We start from the raw sequence: 26,974 nt of genomic DNA, 5'->3' as shown, positions 1-26,974 counted from the left end.
GAGGAATTAAAACATAAAATAAAAACACATAAAACTTTGTTTACTAAAGAGAACCATATTGTGGCCGGTATTATTATTGTAAAGCAAAACATCAGTATGAGAACCCCAAGGCAGTCATAGCACACTCGACCTTCGCACGACATGCCTTACCCTTTACACACTACTATTATTTTGTTAGGGAACCAGTAACCACTATCATTTCTCTGGTGTGATTGCTCTATTCAACTAGAAATCTAGATCAATTGAATTGAATGATAATATCATGTGATTTTTTTTTACTGTGATTTCTTTTTCAACAATCATGACACAAAGACTTTGGCAATGAGAAAAGAACACACCCATGACCTCCCACGCAGCCATGAATCACGGACTGGGAGAGTATGTGATCATTTTCATCACGAATGTTTGGCAATTGACTTCATAGGACTTGCGGGTATATAGAAATGTGACCCATTGTATATGTCACTTTTGACTGACAATATATACAAAATGTCTGCAGATAATCCACAGAACTTCCAGCTAAACGCACTCGGCGAATAGGCAAATGAAACATTGACACTTATTTCTATCGTTGAATTCTTGAAGTGATTTTCTGCAAGATGAGAAGTCGAAAGATCATCTCAAGTAGCATTATAGCCGCGTGTCAACTGATGACACCCGCAAGCTGAATATTAGTATTTAAATATAGGCTTACTCATATTTCGATTTTGACAAAAGAAGATATCATTGTACTGAATCGAACTTGGGCGGATGAAATAGACTCGCTGTCGCTTCCGCCTTGCACGAACATAGTGGTACATGTATTAAATTGACTGGAGCAGACATCAAGACGATAACATTATAACTTGCAATAACCTATGTGCAATATGCACAGCTCGCTTGACGGTCGTCTACGGGGTTATATATTCAAGTGTAATAACTGGTGCCAGAGATGGATAACACAGTTGTGGTGGTTTTATTCCTAAGTATTGCCATCGTACTCTTATTACTGGTTCTTTTGATATTAGCGATTTACGTCGCCTTTATGAAATGGAAGAAATATCAGCGACGACGTTCGGAGAGGGGAGGGGATGGAGAATTCCGGATGTCTCTTATCAATACCGTGAATCCCCACACCCAGTCAATCACATCAATGACTGGTCTACAAACGATGGCTCGTGAGAATATGAAGGCGATACCTGCCTATGACCCAGACATTGAGGATGAAGAGTTCCAGAATGGTTCGGATCCAATATGTGGCCCTTGTGTTAGTGACTCGGGTGTCCTAGGAAAAGATTTGAAAGTGTCTCACGAGCAGCTTGATTTGATAACCCCAGATAGATGTGGTAGCGGTCGCCTAGATAGTGAGCTAATAGAGCTGCTAAAGACGGATATGACGGAGAGCACTACTGTAAAGGTCGACAGCAAACTACTAGTATTCATATCGAGAGAGATCGATGATTTAGGTGGAACTCTTGTTTTGGACAAGATGGGTATCTCACTTCTAATTCCACCCTGTGCCATCCCTCGCGGTAAGAAGCAGATCATCCAACTGGCAAGTGACTGGGAACTCAGTGACTACCCACCAATGACAGACACCCAGACTATTATAAGTCCTGTGGTTCACTGTGGTCCACATGGGCTTAAGCTCTTAAGACCAGCCATCCTTAGCCTAATGCATTGCGGTGATGATGTTCAAGACATCGCGGTGCTGTCCAGCGAGACGCATTTGACTCAGGACAAACACTGGAAACCAATCCAGCATCGGAAGAAATGTGGCAAGGTTCAATACGCTCTTCTTGAAAACCAGTGTCAGGTGTACCTATCTCACTTCTCTCTGTACACCTGTATCGCACAAGGTTCACATCCTCGGTTGACCAAGAAGTGGATTCAGCTTGCCGCTTTCGGAAAGAAGGAGGGAGGACAATTCCAGGTGTTTATATACATGCTCAACAACACACCATGTGCTCTGCAATTTGCAATCTATCAACAATCAAAATACAATTGCTCAATGATTCGATGTCCCTTAGAGTTCCTGATTGATGAGGAAGGAGGAGACCTCGTCTTTGATTTGAAACACGTGAGTGAGGGGTGGAATCCTGTAGGACGCAAGTGGGAGGAGATCGGCCGCTTTCTTGACATCTGGCAAGAGAAGTGCAACAACATTTCCTTCATATTCAAACACGATAATCCATCCTGCACAGACCTCAACTTCAATATCTGTCTCTTTCAGAAGGACATGCCTGACGTCAAGCGACACTTCGAAGTTGCCATGTCGTTTCCATGTAAGAATCCAACCTGGAGCACTGCTGAGAGTCAATCACACGCCACCACCAATCTAACTGTGCATGTTACACAAGCAGTGCCTTCTATAGTCACCAACGGACTCGAGCGTAGTCTTTCATCGACGCCATCAGAGACGGCCTTTACCAAGTCGACGGTGCATGGGGGAGATCGCCGTCATGATGACCCCGTGATCAATGACAAGAGCACCACCGCTAATGTTCACGATAATGATCTCTCGTTTGACAGAGGCGGTACTGATGATGATGAAGTAGCTGACACTATGTTAATGACCAGCTCACATTCTAAATCGACGAACACAACAAACATCAATATTCACACAGTAAGTAAATCTAAGGGAGAGATTGCCTCCTCTCTCATTCTTGTTGGGTGACGAGTCCTCTTCATAGTGTTTCTTCTCATTTCTTTGGGTAACAGTTGACCGACGGCCTGCGAGTACGACGATTGGCGAGGCGAGACCGAAATTGTCTTCTCGCGAATCGTCTAACAATGATAATAATAACAACAATGGCCAGATATATAGCACTGAATTGAGGTTTAATTGTGAAAATGACTAAATATTGCGCGAGGGTTTGTATTCCTGGATAAGTTGTTGCATATAACTTGGTGCCAATTCATGAATACATTTATAAGTTAAAACCAAGATTTTGTAAATAATGTGGTACATCACCGGCAACCAATACAATTTGCGAAGTACAGGAGTAATTTGTTCACAAAAAACGTTTGCGTGTTACAAGCCTGACAGCAGAGTTTTGGATTCCCTGGAGTTTTGCAATGTGCGAGTCCGGAAGGCCATAAAGAAGGCTAATATTGCATTGGTCAAGACGGCATGCGATAAATGCGTATATAAGCGTTTTGGTGAATTTTTTTATCAAGAAAATTTATAATACGACCTATCTGGTACAAGGAATATGAAGTTGACTTATCCACTAGTCCACAACACCTCTACAACACTGTTTAGGGTACATGGATGATGGATGACAATCGCTCATGAAAGACATATCGGCCTTGCGGACATGAACCTTTGACAAAATTCGAAAGGGTTCCCAAGAGCGACTGTCATGTGCTGTCGGTTCATTGGGCCATCTGTCATCTGTGCCTGGTACATATTAAGATTTGTCTTCTTATTTTACCGTCGTCCACTATATGCCTACAAGGGATAATTTGATTCTTTAGACGTCACCAGGCTAATCTTCACGTATGTTATGTAAAACATTTCTTTACGTATGTTAGTGATTTTTCTAGCCACTTAAATAATTTGGGCAACCGATTTTACTACCGATTATTTGTCATAACATAGGTGTGTCGATAAAAGTCATTCTTTACAACTGTGTGTGTTTCTCTTCTTTTTATACCAAGGAGATGATAGTGCAACCTCCTCCTGATTTACCTGATAACTTTGATCTCCTGCAAGACGACCTTCCTGCCGCTGTCTTCCCTCTTCGGCTCCGGTCGAAGCTCATGGCCTTGCTGGACCCTCCCAGTTCCCTCACATCCTCGGTCAATGACTGGCGTGTTCTGGCTGAAAGTCTCAATCTAGATTCCTTGGTGAGTCTGATTCGTATGAAGCCAAGTCCTACTGAGGAATTGTTGGACGTCGCAGCGCAGAAAGGAAAGGACTGTCGATGGCTCTATGGAGTACTTCGTGACGCAGAACGGTACGACGCGGTGGACGAGGTAGCGAAGTACCTGGGTGATGGTATCGAATCGTTGAGACTAAACACTCATGTGGAGGAAGATTAGTATGAATGCTGATGAGGTTTTTTGTGGTTTAACAAACTTATAATTATTATAATGCAGGACATGCAGAGTTACTAATATGTTATGCTAATATAACATATAGCTTTCTGCATAAATACTTTGAAAAGGACGAAATTAAAAGTTTTCAACGTTTTATACGATATGCCATAGTTTTAGATCGACCCTATTTCTGATATGCTATCTCATTGAAGAGATATGGAATAGTGTGTATGGCCGATCTCTTTGACGTAAAGGGTGATGCCAGCGTACACCCAAGATAGGGATATCCCAGTAAACCGGCAGCCCAAGGACCGATGGCGCACGGGGCCGGCAGCCCTAGAGACCGATGGTGCCCGGTGCCGACAGCCCTAGAGACCGATGGCGCACGGGGCCGACAGCCCTAGAGACCGATGGCGCACGGGACCAACAGCCTGTCGGTCTTGTGAACTCTCTCAATAAAGCTATGTGAATGTCTCGTGGACCTCGTCGGTTTCCTGGACCTGCTCCTGACAACTTTTCAGAAGTTCTGCTGAACCGACATTGCCGATTCGTTAGTTATTCCCCCCCCCCCCCACGATATGCACTCATGTATACACGTAAGGTTGGAAGCTGATGAAATCCTAAGTGTCCCAACAGTGTGTAAAATTATCATGATGAAATATCTGTGTTTTGTAGAAAAGGTGTTCCCCCCCCCCCCCTCCCCCTCGAACAACATTTGGTGTCAAGAATGATTCGTGTAATCCCTTCTATAAGTTCATGATTGATGGATTAATGTAAAGGCTATATTCATACGGAGTAAACAAAATCTAAAATCATACACAAATATATTATATTGTGATCATAATTAACTGCACTGATGAATAAAGGATGGTGGGGTCATTATATATTGCACTTAAACTACACTATATTATTTAAAACATAATTTAAGAATGTACATACTAACAACACACGAGACTTTCCGTCTTTTTCTTTGTTCAATAGTTATTCATTAATCCTTATACGAACTTTAAAGTGTAAATTGATTATGAGAAAATAAGATAAAAGGCTTCTTGAAAATGTCATGTCAGTCTTTTTGGTCGAGTTACAATTCTTATAGAGAGAAACTTGATAAAATAAAGCTAACAAAAGAAATGGCTGTTTCTTGTCTAACGAGAAATGTGATTTCACATCATATCAAATCATTTGCACGTAGACAAAATGAAACTAATAAAAACAATTAGTCGAGTTCGTACATTGACAAAACGTGAATTCCCACGGTTATTCTCTTTTAAATATCTATACTTAAATTTGGACAGGAAATAGGTCCTAAACAACTTGTGATATGTACTCTGTAGGTTTCCATGATGAGTGATTATTCACGATTTTGTTATTTTTATTACATCTTGCTCTTTTATTCATAAACTGAACTTGCTCTGTAATTATGAACAATACAACTCGAAACTCATTCTACTAATCTAACCTCCTTTTCTAGAGCTTTTGCAATCATTCATTTTCCCTTTTTGTTGTATCTTTCTTTTTTTTAATGTCTTTTTATACATGATTTTAATGTAAACGCAAGATGTAAAATCCCACAATGAATTTCCATGTCATTATTGGACGAAAGAAAATTGAATTGAATTGAATTGCCTTCTTCTAATTTCCTCCCATTTTTTCCTCTCATTTATTTTTTCCCCAAAAATCTAAAATTTCTTAGCTACATATTTTGTCTATTTATTGATTTTTTAAGCATACTTTGTTCATGTTATATTGTAAAACAGCGTCTGAGGAACTAACTCAACAAGCTCTGCTTTTAGTTAGTTCCATTTTTCTCGTGCTTTTTCTGTTATATTTTGTCGTTTCTGTGCATATTTTTGTAATTCAATTATTCATTGTACTATGTTTTGCAAGAGAAATAAAATTATTTGAATTTAAAAAAAAAACTTGAATATTGAATATTGAGTCTCTATTCTATACAATGGATATCTTTATGGGAATCGCATCCAGGAATTGAAGGATGATGGGGGTAGTTCTTTCGGGGGGGGGGGGCGTAGCGTATCTCGACAGCCCGGTGTACAATAGCCCCTTTACAGATTATATCTACCCCCCCCCTTGGAAATGATATACGGGAATGCTACCATTTTGAGCCCCTGGTATTTGAGATCCTGATGCCGGCAATTTTCAACACTATCCATCAAAAGAGCGACAAAGAATGTTATGAAACTATAATATAAACCCTTAATACCCTTAATGTCTACGCTTATGTCTTATTACAATGCATATTCTTTTTTTGTCTTTTATTGTCTTTTATTGTTGTTATAATTATGTATTTTCAGAGTAGTCATACTGTCAAACTTTACTTCTTTTATCAATCCTCTTGTTTGACGTAATATTTATATTTGCCTTTCATAGCCAGCCTATTCCTGTGTCGTATACAATTTTGTTCTAACAATTTGTTGTCATATTATGCGCTATTACTAATCTAATTCTGTGTTTACACTCATAACATATTATGCGCTCTTACTAATCTGATTCTGTGTTCACGCTCATAACATATTATGCGCTCTTACTAATCTGATTCTGTGTTCACACTCATAACATATTATGCGCTCTTACTAATCTGATTCTGTGTTCACACTCATAACATATTATGCGCTCTTACTAATCTGATTCTGTGTTCACACTCATAACATATTATGCGCTCTTACTAATCTGATTCTGTGTTTACACTCATAACATATTATGCGCTCTTACTAATCTGATTCTGTGTTCACACTCATAACATATTATGCGCTCTTACTAATCTAAAACTACTAGGTGGTTAAATGTTTTGAATGTATTTATCCAAGGCTGTTATACAAGATTTATATCTCTGAAACGGCTTCCTGCACTTCCAATTATGATTTCTATAAGACCTGAGATAAAGATGCTTTGCTTTGATTCGTTTTCTTAGAAGGTTGTAGAATGCCTTGCCAATATAATTACATTGCTTGCACGGAACACAATTTCCTATCCTATTATATTCTGCGTTTATCTCAATAAAGGTGCTTTACAGATAATATCATTATTACCCCGGTCATCGGATTTAGACTTGCCTGCATACGATGTATGCACATTTTCCACTCCCCGTGGAGCATACCAGGTGACATTTGTACAGACGCTCACAATGCTGAGCGAACTGCATTTACCTTTCACCTTGTTGTTTGTTTGCTGTGGGTTTGCTGTATAGGCACGTGTTTGGCTAAATGCCTGATTCCTCTAACCCTCCGTGATGCAAACAGGGAAATCCCATGGAAATATTTCGAAATACTTATATTTGGTATGCTATTTCCACTACACCGCCTATATCCTGTCGGAGGGCTCAAACGAAAATAGTGTTCATAATATGTATATAAAAATATATTTTTCTCTTATCCTCAAGCGAGATTTTTATTTCCATAATAGTAATTTGTACATTAATAACTCAATGATTGAGTGAAACATAACATAGGCTAAATATTAAAGTATATTCAACAATTCTTCCAGCTTAGTATTATTTTCTTTGCTAACACAATGTCAGGGGCGGATCTAGGGAGGGGGTTTCGGTAGTTTAACCCCCCCCCTTGGGCGGCCAAGTGAGTAAAAAAAGAAGAAGAAAAAAGTAAAAACAGTAAAACGGCGCATTTTTTTTGGAAAATCCTGGATCCGCTACTGGGTCAACCCCCCCCCCCTCCCCCCTGGCAAAAAGCTAGATCCGCCCCTGTATGTACAGGGCGTATCGCGTGAATCCACCTACTGAGGGATGATAGTGCACTGGAAATATTTTTGGGCATCGGTCTCTCTCGGTAATGATATGCGAATAAACAAGGCTAAAATGATAAGGGGAGAGTACGGAGGTGGTCAGGGCGTTTTCTTTTCTGTTACTTTCTCCCTTCCAATTTCCTTTCTTATTTGCCCACTCAATGGGTGGTGGCACGGGGGGGGGGGGGGGGCGTGTATCTATTATTACGCCACTATTTGTGTTTCTCTCTTTTGATGGTCACCAAGTTCCTGGTGCATTACGCCTATATCTATTACTGTAGACATGACCTATCAGGCAACGTAAGTAAATGTATATTCAGTAGAGGATTATGGGAAGAGAGATTCATAGGAGGGAAAGGGATGGGATGGAGGGAGGGAGAAAGAGAAAGAGAGAGAGAGAGAGAGAAAGAGAGAAAGAGTGGAGACAATATATTTAACTTGATACCTGACAAGATAACAAGCCATACAGCTTGAATAATATAGTCTGATAACATTATTCTACATACAACAAATCGTAATGAAATATAACTGTGATTATTAAAAATATGCATACCTAGATATACAGATAGTCGGAATCATTTAGCTTATAGTTACAGTGGCGGATCCAGGGGGGTAAACTGAATTCACACAAGGATTAACAGTAGAGAAAAGTACGACGAATGGTCTTCTTTCTCTAATAATTAAATAAAACGTCATAGCTTCTGCGCTTCGCGTGGGATGGGTGAAAGGGAATTCAGACAAGGATTGAGAATAATAATTTAATGAAACGTCATAGCTTCTGCGCTTCGCGCGGGAAGGAGGTAACTGAATTCAGACAGGGATGAAGAGTCGAAAACATTACAACGAATCGTCTTCTTTCTCTAATAATTAAATGAAACGCCATAGCTTATGTGCTAGACGCGGGAGGGGTGAAACAAGAATTAAGAGTCGGGAACGGTACAACGAATCGGGAGGGTGCCGGGGGGGGGGGGACTGAAAATGACTTAGTTCCTAGCCCCGCGGGTTCATAGGGTTAAATTTGTAGACATCGGGACATTAGCATTAATATATTTGTCGGTAATTTGTGGCTAGTTTTGTCGGTAATCAGTGGCCTCTAAACCCCCTCCCCTAGCAAAGCTCCTGATAACAGCTCAGTTTATACACTCGAGATAATTTTTGCAAGTACTATTGGTGGAGTACCAGATCAACGTCTTTGTGCATTGTGCAGCAACGAAGCGTCTCGCGACGTATAACAGATCACTTTTCTCTAACTTCTAAACAATCAAAAGGCCTCGTTTTTTTTCCAGGAAGTGCGCTAAATGGGGTTCTCAAATTGCAAATGCTTCCTACTCAGGGAGGGAGTTCTGACCCCCTCCCAGACCCACCACCGCTTCGTCACTCACCTCCCTCGCCGCTGTCGCGTTGCTCTGTCGCTTCGTTCCATCGTTTTTCATATATTTCACCCCATGCGATTTTGTGCCCCCCCCCCCCCCCGGTAAGAAATTCCTGGGTCCGCCACTGAGTTATTATGCAAGATAGTTTCGTAAAATGGTTGCTGTTTTGCTATCCAAGTAGGCTGCTGGCACCGGCATGAATGTAAAAGGTGGAAATAGTTGACTTAGATACACGCCGTCCAAGATGGACTGCGGTATTTGAACACAGGATTGAATCATTAGCCCCAGTATATCCCCTGTTTGGGGGAAGAGAGCAATGAATCCATGAAGACCAGTTTAATCCTCCTGTAGCTAGAATCATTTAGATCCCTAGAATTCCCGAAGAAAGTTCCTTTTAAGAATAGGAAAATAAATATTTTTCGTCTTTATATGAGTTTATACACATAAAAATGTAATTAATAATTTTGGTAATAATAATAATAATAATACTGAGTTTTTATATAGCGCTTATTAGAATCACTAAGCGCTTCCAAACTTGGAGATTATTAGCCGTGTGAGTCAAGATGGAATCCTTATTTTATTTATATTTGCGTTTATCGCATTCAAGATGGCTTCCTAAATAGGTGACTGGAGAAGTTTTTCGAGTCACTGTTCAATTTACCTGTCATGGATCCCAATGTCTGTTAAAAACGGACTTTTACATTTTCATCATCTATATCACCCTCACCAACCTTTTTTTCTTCTTCTAGAGGACGAAGATATGACCGTATGTCAGAACAAATAAAAAAAAATGAAAGTACACCTAGAACTTTGGGCTGACTGACAGCACAATACCATATTACCAATGCTTGAATAAGATGGCATGGAAAGTGATACAAACTTTGCAGTCGGTTTTATTTAACACCTGTTATAACTCGATTCATACTGGAGAAGTTTTATGACAATGTGACAACGAATGAAAATGTCCCAAGAGAAAAGCACATCCAGTGGAGTAGTCAGCATGTAGTAGGGCTAGTTCACCCATCCAACAGGGAAGAGATAGTTAAAGTTATTAAATAAAATTAATACTTTATTAGCACTGGTTTTTAGTGTGCCTCACATTACAGGATATTGGAATTGAATATTTCAAAACATTATTTAGGAGCATGCGAAGATTCCCCAACCTCTTCATGGGGAGATCTACTGGTACACAAATTCCTTAAATTACGATATCATGTGCCATTTTAGGATAGGATAGCTATAGTCGCATTACTACTTCTACGTATTATATCTGATATAGTGGGCACAACAACCCAACTGAGGATATCCATACTACAGAGAAAACAAATCATAAACTAAACCATGTATTATGTTATTGATAATATTGATTACACAAGAAGCAAGTGCTGCACATATTCAAAGGAATCTTAATATAGAGACATAACAAACGTTGAAAGTAATACAAGGTTTTGGGAAATTTGGAATATTGGGTGAATAGTGATTCTTTACAATTTTGATATACTTGAATGCCCCTGTGGATGTTTTATAAACACTAAATTTGTTTAGCCCCTATAACATAAATTTACCGGTGTTCCCGGTAAATTTTGATAAATTTCAAATAGCGCCTACGGCCGTACAATGGTAGCTGTGACCATGAAAATCTCAGAATATGTAGTTGTGATATATCATTTCCAAACGGGAATAGCTAATCGGCCGATTTTAGTCAAGAAAAATTTAATATTGTTTTATAGCTTAATTAATATCTTGACTTTGAGAGGGAGCTATACAACATAAATAGTTTATTATTTACAATTGCATAGCTTTAGACTCGACAACGATCACTGAATATTATAGGATCGCATATGCTTCCAAAATGTTCATTTGAACCAAATTCATGACCCCAGACCAAAACTTTGTATTACATACCATTTCGTAATATCTATTTACATTAATGCAATATGAATAGAATTACTTAAATATTTCAATCAGATTGTGTAAATAGTTTTCAAATACATTTTTTGTTTTCTTATGTTTTGGTTATATGATTGTTTCGTTTATGATAATATCTCATAACAACATTGTTTAAGGTTGGTGCAAACTAAAACTATTTCTTTATGATTCAATATTTACTGTTAGTGATTGATTGATTGTATGTATGTTGTATTGCATCGGGCGATATTAACCAGCCCTTACTATTTGTTGGCTCCATTTACCAAATGTATAATTGTTATCATGCTGAAATACGATGTAACTTGATTTTTGTTAATGAATGCATTCAAGTCTAAGTGTATTTTTGTTGTGTAACCCGAATGTCACAATTTCCCAGGTCCATAAATAAAGAAATCACACTTGAGGTTACGTTTTAACAAAATAACCTGGCAATGCCTTTATTAGCTCGTTGTCAATAACAACTGCAAATCAAGTAAACATTGAAATAAACAAAACTTCCACAACTTACAACTATAACATTATAAGGTATTATAACTTATAACTAAACCGACTATTATCTAAATATTAAAGTAACCAAATTATTAAACGTTCATGAACTCGCTCGCGGTACGCGGTTGATCAATATATCCGGCGTCTCTGGGTCGTTGAAGAGGACGTCGCAGCACGCAGAACACAGGAACAAGTTGAACGATAGCTTGAAGCTTGATGAATTTCATCAATTAAAAGGCTCTTGTAAAAATCCTAGTAAAAGACTGATCTAGTAAAAGATCCACCTAGTAAAAAAGCATAATAAACAAAACTCTTCTAATAAAATATTCCTTAAGAGAGGGAAAGATATATATATATATCTTTATATAACAAGCTCGTCCCTGAATAGATTAAATTAAGAAAAGAATGAGAGTTTGCCTCTTGATTTATCTAATTAACTTTGGAAGAATGAATGCAATTCTGTCAACTAATTTATCTAGTTTTACCTTGGTGTAATTCATGATTAACATGATAAAATCCTTTTCAAAATAGTACTTATCCCATGTTAGTAAATATACAATTAATATATATCACAATAATTGCATGCAAGAAAGATGGCATAGTGCACCAACTGTTCAGTAGAGTTTTCATTAATATCATTATGAGCTATAATGAATGCGATAGGGATGCCACAGATAGATAGCTCGATCTATCTGATTGACCTGACCATATCGCTTGATTTAGAGTGTGCCAAAATAACATTTGACTTTTACAATTAATGGAAAAGTCCAGCAATTGAATATGCAAAATAATGCTCCACGCTGCGCATAACCATAATGAACAGCAAATACACATTACCAGTACATCAGTAGATAAGGTTAGTAAATCTTATCTACAACCAAGTATCTCAAACCACCAAATTTAGTGAGAGTCCAATGCCTTCTAGCACGAGTTGCCATTACCCTAAATAAAAGCCAATTATCTTTCAGCATGGGCTATTTTAGGGCTCGCATGCTATGCAGTATAATAACTGCAAAATAATCTCCCATAATCTTTTCTTCTCATTTAACTGAATTGTTTGATCAGCAGAAAGAATCAATCTTGTATAACACACATCTGAATTAAAAAGTTATAGAATGTATGCTACAGTCTCAAACTACACTCAGAGTCATACAAGCAAAATATAGATATCATCATGATATACACACACTTCATACAACAGAGTAATGAAAACATACATAGCAAAATATAGTGTTCTTACCTAGTAAAAAAGCCAACACTTGCTTGCAATATAAAATCAGGAACTGGGATGATAACCATGCAACTCATAAAGGTTGAAGTTGGATGAAATGCCCAATCAAATATAATACAGGAAACTCTCTCAAAACTTAGAGAACTTGAAGAAGGTAAAGTTGATATATACGTTTTGTATATATATATATATATATATATTGAAGAAGAAAATCAGATAGAGGCTACAGATATATTTAGTAGCACATGCTCCAACATGGAGATTGAATATATACAGGGCAGTGTTCGAAGCAATGGCAGCTGGGCAGAGAATGAGCTGGAAACTTAAAGTTTCAAAGTTTTATTAAACTATCCAGACCCACATTACCCTTCCTTCCAACTAGACTTCTTATTGGTTACCTAACATCATGTGATAGGACCAAGCTTGCATCCTTTACTAAAACGACCCATCCTTTGTCTCAAACCCAATACTCCAAGCCAGCTCTCTACAGCATGGTCTAAAAGCTCGTCTTTTCTTAGTACAACCACTTAAAACTATACTTCTCCTGAATACAGAGATTAACAGTAGCAACATCCTGAAGGGACACAATCTACCTGCAAACACCACTTAAGTAAAGAGGGTCCTATTAAAGGGGATAGACAAAGGGGAAAGGGCACCGAATTCTGTGGGAGACAATATAATCCCAAACACTGTGTCCAGTGTTATTGATGGTCAAAGCTCTAGCAAATAAGTTATCTACCAGCAAGAGTTCTTAAACTGGGAGAAGAAAATAATCTGGGTGAGAACAAACCTATATTGCACTAAACTGCATAAGGAGCACAAAGCAGAGTTTGTTTCTTAGAAGTATGAGATGAAATGAATGGATACAAAGAGAGAGAGAGAGAGAGAGAGAGAGAAGAGAGAAAGAGAGAGAGAGAGAGAGAGAGATAGAGATAGAGATAGGAAAAGAATAAATAACAAAATATGATTTTAGTAACTGCCATTTTTATGGGGGTTACATCCTCCCTCCTCAAACCCTGTTCACTCCGTGAACATAAGTAAAAGTTAGACAATATTTAAAATCCAAAAATCTTCTGCCTTAACCCAGCAAATAACCTAGAGGAGGTAGCCGATCTTGTCAGAGGATCGCCCAAATCGCTATATACCATGCGCTGCGGCGGCTTAGAAGAGCGCGTTGAGCGTCGGATGGATTGCGGCTCGGGCTCTGCGTCTACAGCACCAGGTTTGATGTCTGGTAAGACAACAGGTACATCGCTAGAAACAAAAGGATTCTCAAGAGATACATTACCTATTTGGTCGACGGGGTCAGCACCCATTTCTTCGTCATCAGTATTCTCCCTCCTCAGAATCTGGTCCCCATAACCTACCTCTTCGGCCCTCTGCTGGGGCTCTATCAGTTCAGGAGCTTCATTCAAGGGAAATAAGATTTCTTCATCACTTTCGATCATACTTACTGCAGGACTGCCATCTTAGATACTTCCTTCATCACTTCCATCTTCCACTATAATTGGGGATGGGATCTCAGGAATAGGCCTTACCCTATCTGGGACAAACTCAGGGGCATCCACACGGAGGCCAGGGGCAGGTGGCATCTCTGGGAAAAGTAGAGCGACACTCTCATCATCCGAGGCAGATTCATCACTTGAGTGACTCGGTTCGGCGGCTAGAACCTGTTTGGATCTAGTCCGATGTGATGGACCTTTACGGACTCTTTCCACAATAGGGGAAACGGTCTCATTAAAATACTCAATTGGTAGGAGGAGATTTCTATGGAGGGTTCGTTCTCGACCTTCTCCATTCTCCGGCTTTACCTTATAAACCGGCATATCTGGATTGATACGCCGTACAACAATTTGTGGCTCTCGAAACCACTTGTCGGCTAGCTTGTGCTTGCCAGTCAGACCGACATTTCTCACAAGCACTCTGTCTCCTGTCTGGAGATCATTTTCTCGCACCTTAGCATCGTACCTTTTCTTGTTGGCCTCGGCCGACTTGTCTGACGCCTCAGATGCAAGCTTGTAAGCACGAGCGAGTTGTTCACGAAGTCCCTGGACATACTGAACGTGATCCGTGCCACTATGGTTGTCTGGACTCGTGCCAAAGCGCAAATCAACAGGTAGTCTAGCTTCCCTACCAAACATCAAAAGGTATGGGGAAAAACCAGTGCTATCATGCTTTGAACAATTATACGCATGCACTAATGCACTAACGTACTTGCTCCAGTTTTGTTTCTTCTCTTCCTCTAGGGTCCCTAGCATACCTAGTAAAGTTCGGTTGAACCTTTCGGGTTGGGGGTCACCTTGAGGATGATACGGGGTGGTCCTTGACTTTTGAACTCCAAGGAGCCTGGTCAGTTCATATATGACTTTGCTCTCGAAGTCTCTGCCTTGATCGGAGTGAAGGCGTTGAGGCAAGCCATAATGTACAAAAAAGTTCTCCCATAAGACCTTAGCCACAGTCTTAGCAGTTTGATCTTTTGTTGGGAAAGCTTGCGCATATCGAGTGTAGTGGTCAGTTACCACTAGTATTGACTTTTTGTTAGAGCGGTCTGGCTCTAAGGACAGAAAATCCATGCAGACCAGCTCCAATGGACTCGTCGTCTTGATACTAACCAGTGGTGCTGATGGATGCTGATGTGATTTTCTTGCCACGCAACGGGGACAGTGCTTCACCCACTCTGTTATTTCGGCACTCATCTTGGGCCAGTAGAACCTGTCCCTAGCAAAGGATATTGATCTTTCAATGCCAAGATGACCCACCTCATCATGGATGCCTCTCATAGCTTGCCTCCGGCTATTTGAGGGTAGGACGAGCTGGTAATGAGTCTTCCCAAGAGAATCTAAGAAAGACCTATAGAGGATGCCTTGCCTCAGCACGAGCCTATCAAATTCACGGAGCATGAGCTTAGCATCACGAGGTACACCATCCAACGAAGAGGGTTTCTTACCTTGCTCTACATGACTCCGGACCAGGTTCACGATTTGGTCTGCATTTTGTGCCTGGGACCAGTCTACCTTGTTTAGGTCTGAGCCTTTTGCATAAAGGCTGGGAATGGACTCAGCACTTGCACAAAGGGTCTCTATCATAGGTACATGTTTATGGGTGACCTTAGGTATGGGGCCTACTTCTGTCTTGGGGACAGCCTCGTACCGCTGGTACAGGGCACTGATGGCTTCCTGGGGGCAGATTACATCAGCGTCATCCCTGAGCCGTGCCTCCAGGTCACTCAGCTTCCACTTTTGGCGCTGTTCGTATTCCTCGTCCAAGGCAGGGTTTTGAGGCTTGCGAGACAGTGCGTCGGCTTCAATATTTGCCTTACCTGGCTTATAGTGGATGGAGAAATCGAAACATGAGAGTGCAGCCAACCACCGATGGCCTGTGGCGTCGAGTTTGGCTGAGCTTAGTATATATGTTAGCGGATTATTATCTGTCATAATCCGCGTACCCTTAGCCCCATACAGATACTCACGGAACTTGTCTGTAACTGCCCACTTAAGGGCTAAGAACTCCAGCTTGTGGGCTGGGTAATTCTTCTCACTTGCTGATAATCCTCGGCTGCCGTATGCAACCGGGCGGAGCTTTCCTTCATGCTCCTGGTATAGGACACCACCCAGACCGTCACGACTCGCATCAACGTGCAAAACGAAGGGTTGTGACAGGTCTGCGAAGGCAAGCACTGGGGCAGAAACAAGTAGTTTCTTGAGTGATTGGAACGCATCCTCACACTCACTTGTCCAGAGGTCACTAATGGAATCATTAGCTCGTCTAGCATTAGGGTCAGGCTGCCTCTTGGGAGGTGGCTGCCCTCTCTTCTTTGGGTATACACACCCAATAGTGAGAGCATTTAATGGGCGTGATATCTTGGAGTAGTCCTTGATGAATCGCCGATAGTATCCTGCAAATCCTAAGAAAGACTTTACTTGCCTGATAGTTTCTGGTCTAGGCCACGTTGCGAGGTCTGCTACCTTGTCTGGGTCTGTCTGCACTCCCTCTGCCGAGACTACATGACCTAGATACTTGACCGACTCACAACAGAATTGACACTTCTCAGGGGATGCCTTCAAGCCAAATTCATGCATCCGATCAAGCACTCTACCCAGGCGCTCCTCCATATCTTCTAGCGTCTTAGAGAAAATGATGAGGTCGTCCATATACACAAGTACCTCCATCATGTTTAAACCTGACATACACTTCTCCATCAAACGTTGGAAAGTGGCCGGGGCCCCTTTTACACCCTGGGGCATTCGCTCGAACTGGTAGAAGCCTAGAGGACAGATAAAGGCTGTCTTCTCTTTGTCCTCTTCACGCATGGGGATCTGATAAAAACCTGACTTCAGATCTATCACCGAGAACCATTTATTTCCATTAAGGCAATCAATGGCCTCTTGAATCAGAGGGACTGCATACTGGTCAGGAATCGTGCGTGAATTGAGGGTGCGGTAGTCTACGCACATTCTCAAACTCCCATTTTTCTTGCGAACAAGAACAATTGGAGAAGCGTATGGGCTTCGCGACTCTTTGATTACTTTGTGGTCAAGTAGCTGCTGCAGATGTTGTTGCAGATCCTTCAAGTCTGAAGGGGCTACCCTCCTAGATCTCTCCCTGAATGGCGTGCTGTCGTTGACGTTGATCTGATGCTCAGCATAGGCAGAACATCCCAGGTCAAAGTCATGCCTGGAGAACACAGTTTTCCTCCGCCTACACTGGTGTAGAAGGCGTTCCTTCCATTCAGGGGTTATGGGGCCCCAACTGATAGGGAGGTCCGCAACATCGATATCATGTGGAATGGTGGTGCCCATTTCTGCGTTTGTAGAAGAAGATGATGCATGGATAGCATTAGTAGAGCCCTGATTGGGAGGTTGGCGGCACCACTCTGTGATGAATAGATCAGCCAGTGGACAGTTCCCAGGGATGGTGATTTGCTTTGAGCTCTTATTGACAAGTAGAACTTCGACCTTACAAAAGGCTTCCCCAGGGACCTCAACTACCGAGGGTATCACTTCTAAGCCCTTTGCTAACCTAGTTGGGGAATGGGACTCAATGACCGCAGTCGCTGGTGCCCGGAGTGTGTTTCTACATTGACCTATTATGGTATGACGGCTATGAGGTTGAATGTGGACTTCGTGTCTTTTTCTTGTTCTGATGGTGCCGAGTTTACCATCGGCAGGGAGTGTCTGTTTCTTGGAGAGAGAAGAGTAGATGTCTTTACAAAAAGGACTTATTTGCAAAGTTTGTGCAAATCGAACCCCAGCTAACCTCTTACATGACTCAAAGCAATTACGGAAAAGACCGGAATTTGTCCCTATAACTACTGAATGGTTTCTTTGATGCTTAGCATTCGGCACTACTAGGGCTAGAGTACTGAATTGGGTCCCTGTCCCGCTAAAGGCCTTGTCAAATCCTATGTTAACATAGGCATAGCCTAAGTAGGGTAAGGTTCCGTCACCGCCATGATAGAGTACTAGATCCCTCATAGAATGCAACTCACGATCGAGCTTATCGAATAAGCTTTTCTGAATGAGTGTCACCTGTGAGCCGCTATCTATGAGAGAAGTAGTCTCTATCCCATCCACCCAGCACTTCTGGGTGATACTGTCCCCAACCAGTCCTGGGGGAACATCGCATACCTGTTGGGGTGCTGTACTTAAGTGGACTCCTGGTCTCCCCTTACCAGGCGTCCTTTGGCGTTTCCCTGCTTGCCTAGGATAAATTGGATCAATTTCTTGTTGATGGCTTCAGGGGCAGCTGGGCTGTTGCATATTCTACTTATATGCCCTACCTCCCCACACTTGAAGCAAATGACCTCAGATGTGTTGCCATGTGGCCTGGGAGGAGACGGCCTGTGAGAAGAGGTGGATTCAGAGGGGATAGAAGTTCGAGAAATTTGGACCGGTTGGACTGGGGCCTCCACACGGTTATGTGCGGCGGCACGCTTACCTGCGTCTACTCTTTGTCTCGGCCGGGTGAGGCTGGCCTTCATGGAGTCTTCTTCCTCCTGCTTCCTTACAGAGGATAATAACTGCAGAAATGAAGGAGGGTGAGTTAATTTATCGCGGAGTTGTAAGTTGATCAGGAGCATCTCATTATACAAGATGCCTCTGATAAACTGCTTTAGTCTTACCTGATTGGAGTCTGCTGGTTTTACTACTCCACGCCTCACTACTTGTCTTAGTATCTCCTGTAGGCGAGAAAGATATTCGGAGGGTCGCTCGCCCTCGAGCTGCGTGGTGTTATGGAATTTGACGAACAGCTCATCGTCAGTGTTCGTGTCCCCATAGGCCAAATCTAAGGCCTTGAGATACTCGTACGAGTCTGCGTGGGGAAGCTCACGACGGAGGTCACTAATGATGCTAGACGCCGGAGGGCGCAGCGCCTCGCGAATGCGCTTTCGGCGCTCGCCGTCTCCGAGATCCTGCCACTCATCCATCTGACCCTCAACATGCTCTATCCACAAAGGATAAGTGTCCTCATCGCGCGCGGGGTTCCTCGCGCCTGAGAAACAGCGCAATTTTCTGTAGTTTGTTGTAAGCGCGCATTTCGATAACGACGCAGACAATGAAGGGACTTCCCGATCTAAGTTATTTGTGGCTGGGCTAGGGCTAGGGGAAACATTTTCTTTCTTGGAAACCTCTTCCTTAAGCAATGCGGCTTCTTTAGCTTTCTTCCATTCGTCTACCAACCCACTATCCTTTAAGTCTTTAATGTTTACCCTACCTTCTTTCGAGGGGTCCCTATCTTCCAACCTAACTACCTGGCACACAGTGTCTCCATCTACGGATATATGGATCTCCCTCCCTACACCGACAATGGGAGTGGCTCCCTCAAACATACAGAGTATCAAAGTTTCGTTATTAGTTGGCTCATTCTTTCTGAGTATCCCACTTAAGGTGGGAAATCGATCCGAAATTGCCAGGGCAAATACCTCATCAGGCATTGCCATTGTTGGTGTTACAAGTAGGAGGGCATTATCTGCCGTTATTCCCTCCTCCTTGCACCACTCCTGCCCAAATTCTTTCAAACTGTTCGCTGCCATTGCTTCTACTAACTTGTGCAAGTGTTGGCTCTTAAACTCTTAACTATAATGACGAAGACAATTACAATGCCTTCAACAACGTATAATACTAATTGCTTACACTAGCAATTAAAACTTAATAAGCGGAGAATATTAATTAATTAATTACAAGGAAATTATAAAGTATCTATCAAGTAAGTAATATTAATTATGCATATATGCAAATTTAGTTCCCGGACAAGCCCCCAATTTATGTAACCCGAATGTCACAATTTCCCAGGTCCATAAATAAAGAAATCACACTTGAGGTTACGTTTTAACAAAATAACCTGGCAATGCCTTTATTAGCTCGTTGTCAATAACAACTGCAAATCAAGTAAACATTGAAATAAACAAAACTTCCACAACTTACAACTATAACATTATAAGGTATTATAACTTATAACTAAACCGACTATTATCTAAATATTAAAGTAACCAAATTATTAAACGTTCATGAACTCGCTCGCGGTACGCGGTTGATCAATATATCCGGCGTCTCTGGGTCGTTGAAGAGGACGTCGCAGCACGCAGAACACAGGAACAAGTTGAACGATAGCTTGAAGCTTGATGAATTTCATCAATTAAAAGGCTCTTGTAAAAATCCTAGTAAAAGACTGATCTAGTAAAAGATCCACCTAGTAAAAAAGCATAATAAACAAAACTCTTCTAATAAAATATTCCTTAAGAGAGGGAAAGATATATATATATATCTTTATATAACAAGCTCGTCCCTGAATAGATTAAATTAAGAAAAGAATGAGAGTTTGCCTCTTGATTTATCTAATTAACTTTGGAAGAATGAATGCAATTCTGTCAACTAATTTATCTAGTTTTACCTTGGTGTAATTCATGATTAACATGATAAAATCCTTTTCAAAATAGTACTTATCCCATGTTAGTAAATATACAATTAATATATATCACAATAATTGCATGCAAGAAAGATGGCATAGTGCACCAACTGTTCAGTAGAGTTTTCATTAATATCATTATGAGCTATAATGAATGCGATAGGGATGCCACAGATAGATAGCTCGATCTATCTGATTGACCTGACCATATCGCTTGATTTAGAGTTTGCCAAAATAACATTTGACTTTTACAATTAATGGAAAAGTCCAGCAATTGAATATGCAAAATAATGCTCCACGCTGCGCATAACCATAATGAACAGCAAATACACATTACCAGTACATCAGTAGATAAGGTTAGTAAATCTTATCTACAACCAAGTATCTCAAACCACCAAATTTAGTGAGAGTCCAATGCCTTCTAGCACGAGTTGCCATTACCCTAAATAAAAGCCAATTATCTTTCAGCATGGGCTATTTTAGGGCTCGCATGCTATGCAGTATAATAACTGCAAAATAATCTCCCATAATCTTTTCTTCTCATTTAACTGAATTGTTTGATCAGCAGAAAGAATCAATCTTGTATAACACACATCTGAATTAAAAAGTTATAGAATGTATGCTACAGTCTCAAACTACACTCAGAGTCATACAAGCAAAATATAGATATCATCATGATATACACACACTTCATACAACAGAGTAATGAAAACATACATAGCAAAATATAGTGTTCTTACCTAGTAAAAAAGCCAACACTTGCTTGCAATATAAAATCAGGAACTGGGATGATAACCATGCAACTCATAAAGGTTGAAGTTGGATGAAATGCCCAATCAAATATAATACAGGAAACTCTCTCAAAACTTAGAGAACTTGAAGAAGGTAAAGTTGATATATACGTTTTGTATATATATATATATATATATTGAAGAAGAAAATCAGATAGAGGCTACAGATATATTTAGTAGCACATGCTCCAACATGGAGATTGAATATATACAGGGCAGTGTTCGAAGCAATGGCAGCTGGGCAGAGAATGAGCTGGAAACTTAAAGTTTCAAAGTTTTATTAAACTATCCAGACCCACATTACCCTTCCTTCCAACTAGACTTCTTATTGGTTACCTAACATCATGTGATAGGACCAAGCTTGCATCCTTTACTAAAACGACCCATCCTTTGTCTCAAACCCAATACTCCAAGCCAGCTCTCTACAGCATGGTCTAAAAGCTCGTCTTTTCTTAGTACAACCACTTAAAACTATACTTCTCCTGAATACAGAGATTAACAGTAGCAACATCCTGAAGGGACACAATCTACCTGCAAACACCACTTAAGTAAAGAGGGTCCTATTAAAGGGGATAGACAAAGGGGAAAGGGCACCGAATTCTGTGGGAGACAATATAATCCCAAACACTGTGTCCAGTGTTATTGATGGTCAAAGCTCTAGCAAATAAGTTATCTACCAGCAAGAGTTCTTAAACTGGGAGAAGAAAATAATCTGGGTGAGAACAAACCTATATTGCACTAAACTGCATAAGGAGCACAAAGCAGAGTTTGTTTCTTAGAAGTATGAGATGAAATGAATGGATACAAAGAGAGAGAGAGAGAGAGAGAGAGAGAGAAGAGAGAAAGAGAGAGAGAGAGAGAGAGAGAGAGATAGAGATAGAGATAGGAAAAGAATAAATAACAAAATATGATTTTAGTAACTGCCATTTTTATGGGGGTTACAGTTGTTAAACTAATGGATGATTACTTGTCTCTACTAAATGATGTCTTTGAATTATCCTGATGTATTGGCTGTTGATCACATGGAATAGGCGGTGAAATAGATCGCATTTCAAATAAATGTTCCTGTTGCATTCCCCACAAGGTTAACTATTCCGCGAAATTAATGGACTCTAAAGGGAAACAGAATATCTCTATAGTTACGGATGACATTCGTGTGCTATAGGTCATTGGCCTAGCATTGCTTTCAAACCAAACAGCCAACCAAACAATCCTACATCTTTTTTTTTTTTAAATACATTTTTAGCAACAGAGAACACCACATTGACCCAGTGATACATCAGCTCCATCCTTTAATATTTCTATAGTCCATAACATATATGATATAACATAACGCTCGGTCGCTTTGCTCTCGTATTTAAACAGTCAATCAAGAAAGCGCATCACAATTTTTTTTCTTCCACATACTGCATTGAGTTTTTAGTGAAAAAGCGGGAATTAACCTAGTTTGTATTTGAGGTAATACATTTGGGCGGGGGGGGGGGGGGGTGTTTGTTTAGGGCGCCATAATTTCCAGTTACGCCGCACTTATTAATCGAAATGAGGGATTTATAACACAAACCAAATAGAACCAACAGGGTATTTTTCTTTCGCTCTTACTCAACCATTTTTTTGTATTACTCCGCTCACATTTATACAATAAGTAGTTTTCCACACCTTATTCTATGGTGGCCCTGAAGGGACATCGCGAATAGACTAAATCGTGAAAAATATGCGATAAAATTCACGATATCGTCAATTTTATCGCATATTTTTCACGAAGAAATTCACGAAATTGACGATATCGTGAACTTTATCGTGAACTTTTCACGATGAAATTGACGATATCGTGAATTTTATCGTGAAAAGTTCACGATATAAAGTTCACGATATCGTCAATTTTATCGTGTACTCTATCGTGTACTCTATCGTGTACTCTCCTGACGGGCGCTTCGTAAACAAAACCAGCCCTAGCTGGGGGAGACAGAGAGAAGGAAAAAAGGGAAAGGGAAAGAGAAGATAAAAGGAAAGAAAGAATAATAAAAAGAAAAAAGGAAAACGGGGGGGGGGGGGGGCGAAGGGCTCTTGCCTCCTCCTCACTCCCCCCCCCCCCTCCCCGCCAAAAAATAAATCAGAGAGAGAGAGAGAAGGGAAAGGGAAAGGGAAAGAGAAGATAAAAGGAAAGAAAGAAGAGGAAGAAGAAGAAAAGAGGAAAACGGGGGAAGGGCGAAGGACTCTTGCCCCCCCCCCCCCTCCCCCCCCCCCCCCGCCAAAAAATAAATCAGAGAGAGAGAGAGAAGGGAAAGGGAAAGGGAAAGAGAAGATAAAAGGAAAGAAAGAAGAGAAAGAAGAAGAAAAGAGGAAAACGGGGGAAGGGCGAAGGACTCTTGCCCCCCCCCCCTCCCCCCCCCCCCGCCAAAAAATAAATCAGAGAGAGAGAGAGAAGGGAAAGGGAAAGGGAAAGAGAAGATAAAAGGAAAGAAAGAAGAGGAAGAAGAAAAAAAGAGGGAAACGGGGGCAAAGGGCTTTTGCCTCGTCCCCCCACCCCCCGCCAAAAAATAAATAAGAGAGAGAGAGAGAAGGAAAGGGAAAGAGAAGAAAGAAAGAAAGAGAAAAACGAAAAAGAGGGAGAATAGGAAAGAAAGGAAAAGAAAGAAAAGAAAGGAGGCAAGAGCCCTTCGCCCCTGTTTCCCTCTTTTCTTATTCTTTTTCCTCTTCTTTCTTTCCTTTTATATTTTCTTTCCCTCTCCCTTTTCTTTCCCTTTATGGCGGGAGGGGGGAGGGGGAGGTAAGGGCCTTTCGCCCTTCCCCCGTTTCCCTCTTTCCGTCTTCTTCTTCTTTCTTTCCTTTTATATTTTCTTTCCCTTTCCCTTTCCCTTCTCTCTATCTCTCTCTCTCTCCTATTTATTTGTTGGCGCGGGAGGGGGGAGGAGGCAAGAGCCCCTCTTTTCTTCTTATTCTTCTTCCTTTCCTTTTTTATTCTCTTTCCCTTTCCCTTCTCTCTCTCTCTCTCTTATTTATTTTTTGGGCGGGGGGATGCAAGAGCCCTTCGCCCCCGTTTCCCTCCTTTCTTCTTCTTCTTCCTCTTCTTTCTTTCCTTTTATCTTCTCTTTCCCTTTCCCTTTCCCTTTACCTTCTCTCTCTTATTTATTTTTGGCGGGGGGGGGGGGAGGAGGCAAGAGCCCTTCGCCCTTCCCCTGTTTCCCTCTTATTCCTCTTCTTTCTTTCCCTTTCCCTTCTCTCTCTCTCTCTCTCTCTCTTATTATTTTTTTTTTGGGGGGGGGGGAGGTAAGAGCCTTTCGCCCTTCCCCCGTTTCCCTCTTTCCTTCTTCCTCTTCTTTCTTTCCTTTTATATTTTCTTTCCCTTTCCCTTTCCCTTCTCTCTCTCCTTATTTATTTTTTGGCGGGGGGGGGGGGGGGGGGAGTGAGGAGGAGGCAAGAGCCCTTCGCCCCCCCCCCCCGTTTCCCTCTTTTCTTCTTATTATTCTTTCTTTCCTTTTATCTTCTCTTTCCCTTTCCCTTTTTTCCTTCTCTCTGTCTCCCCAAGCTAGGGCTGGTTTTGTTTACGAAGCGCCCGTCAGGAGAGTACACGATAGAGTACACGATAGAGTACACGATAAAATTGACGATATCGTGAACTTTATATCGTGAACTTTTCACGATAAAATTCACGATATCGTCAATTTCATCGTGAAAAGTTCACGATAAAGTTCACGATATCGTCATTTTCGTGAATTTCTTCGTGAAAAATATGCGATAAAATTGACGATATCGTGAATTTTATCGCATATTTTTCACGATTTAGTCTATTCGCGATGTCCCTTCAGGGCCACCATATTATTCGCGTCAGCTATAGACATAGAGATATATACTTATTAAGTATATATCTCTATGGCTATAGAAGACAAATACAAGTCGAGAGGGACTAAAATAAGCATGATAAACCGCTAGAGGGCACTAGTCGATTAGAAAGCAACCGACCCGTAGTCCTCTTGTATATTCAACCCAAAGGGAATTGAAGAAACTGGGCATGTGTCTGATTCCATTGATTTTTTTTTCTTCATTTCAGTATAAAACTTATGAAGGGGATGCACTTGTCATCTTTCCAAAGACTGTTCGGATGTACCAAAGGTTACTATAATTCATTTGTATTCTTTTTTTTCGTTGTGAGTACGAGATTTTATATCAAACCGGTTTTTATAGTATAAAAACATTAATCTAATTTTCAATCTCTGCTCTCTTTTATCAAACTGAAATATGAATGAGAGTGTATTATTGCTACCCAACCTGATACAATAATGGCAACATTTTTCGAAAGTTTTTATTTGCCTTTTAGTTAAAGGGACTTGGTTACAGTAATTTAAACATTGTTCAGATGAGAGTGCTAAGGTATAGTGACTTCAATGCTAGATTTACAATTAAAGATAATCTGAAAGTTTGAAAACGGACCATTATCAATGATAAAATTGGGAAAAACTGATCTGATCGATTCCTTAATTCTCCCAACTATATTACAATTACATTAGGTGCATGTAAAACGTCACAAAGCAATGAATTGGCTCTGTATACCATTCCAGACACTTAAGTGTCGACATATTTGTTATAGCCTGTCTTATGTCTTATTTTCAAGGAAAACGGTTGGGAAAATTCCCCGGAAAATTTAAAAATGGTTTAGAGAATTTACTGTTAATCACTGTTAGAGGCTGTTGAAGAGTGGCGCCTTCAAAGAAAATCACAAATACCTTTGTGGTTTGAGAATTTTCTCAGGATTTTTAAGTACAGTAGAAGGAATATAATAATTAACAATTTAACATTCGATCATACACAAATACACAGACTGTTGTTCCATCAACCTTCAACAATGTTACCGAATCACTTTAATAAACATTTATTTTGCAAATTATTAACCATTATAAATATAAATACGTTTTGGAGTAGGCCTACCTAAAAATAAAGAAAAAATAAAGAGAGAAAAAAAATAACCTGGGGCATGTTTCGTGTGCACTCAATCGGAACGGCGTGAGTTTCTACTTACGTTATATCCAGTTTCCCCTGCATTATCCCGTGAACGCGTCACAGCCCCCACGGCCATTATCCGGATAAGTACAGTTTCTATTAGGCAAAATTGACCCCTTATCGGCTTAACCGGATAATGGCTTCTAATAGAAACACGCAAGAAACAAGCCTATACGATGCTAATTTGGATGACATTTAGTGGTGAATCAGGAAGGGGTGGAGGGAACAAGTCCTCAAAACCAAATTTAGCACCCCGACTCCGAACTCCCTATTTCTAAAAAAAAAAATTGCTTGGAAAAAACAAAACATCATTGCAGTCTGTTAACATTTCAAGTTCCTACTTTTTTTTTAAACATGAAGATCGCTGTTGCCCATAAGGGTATCTGGAAAAAAAATCAAAACTCTTTTAATGTAGTGATTGTGATAATGTGAGTTGTTCTTGATTGAAAATATCTTTCTCGGATCTTTCCTAGTTTTCTTTT

The 26,974-nt window shown here is 40.6% G+C and overlaps 1 protein-coding gene and 1 long non-coding RNA gene across 2 annotated transcripts; one reads left to right on the top strand and one right to left on the bottom strand.

Annotated features, from left to right (window-relative positions):
* Nucleotides 1-394: 394 nt before the first annotated feature.
* LOC105444401 (netrin receptor UNC5B-a-like) lies at nt 395-4,583 on the top strand. Its single transcript, XM_011678612.2, has 2 exons — nt 395-2,605; nt 3,643-4,583. The coding sequence occupies exons 1-2, from the start codon at nt 932-934 to the stop codon at nt 4,024-4,026; spliced, it is 2,058 nt and encodes a 685-aa protein (XP_011676914.2). The 5' UTR covers nt 395-931; the 3' UTR covers nt 4,027-4,583.
* A 15,539-nt stretch (nt 4,584-20,122) lies between these two features.
* LOC115926844 lies at nt 20,123-22,439 on the bottom strand. Its single transcript, XR_004065299.1, has 2 exons — nt 21,447-22,439; nt 20,123-20,490 (listed from the first exon to the last, which is right to left on the bottom strand). It is a non-coding gene; the product is annotated as an uncharacterized LOC115926844 (long non-coding RNA).
* Between the last annotated feature and the right edge of the window lie 4,535 nt (nt 22,440-26,974).

Source organism: Strongylocentrotus purpuratus, unplaced genomic scaffold (assembly GCF_000002235.5).
Source record: "Strongylocentrotus purpuratus isolate Spur 01 unplaced genomic scaffold, Spur_5.0 spur5_scaffold_2, whole genome shotgun sequence".
Taxonomy (NCBI): Eukaryota; Metazoa; Echinodermata; class Echinoidea; order Camarodonta; family Strongylocentrotidae; genus Strongylocentrotus; species Strongylocentrotus purpuratus.
This window is presented reverse-complemented; position numbering and strand designations above follow the sequence as displayed.

Coding starts and splice junctions, on each gene's coding strand:
- LOC105444401 (XM_011678612.2), top strand. CDS start 932: ATGGATAACACAGTTGTGGTGGTTTTATTCCTAAGTATTGCCATCGTA. Junction 2,606..3,642: donor CAAACATCAATATTCACACA/GTAAGTAAATCT, acceptor TTTTATACCAAG/GAGATGATAGTGCAACCTCC.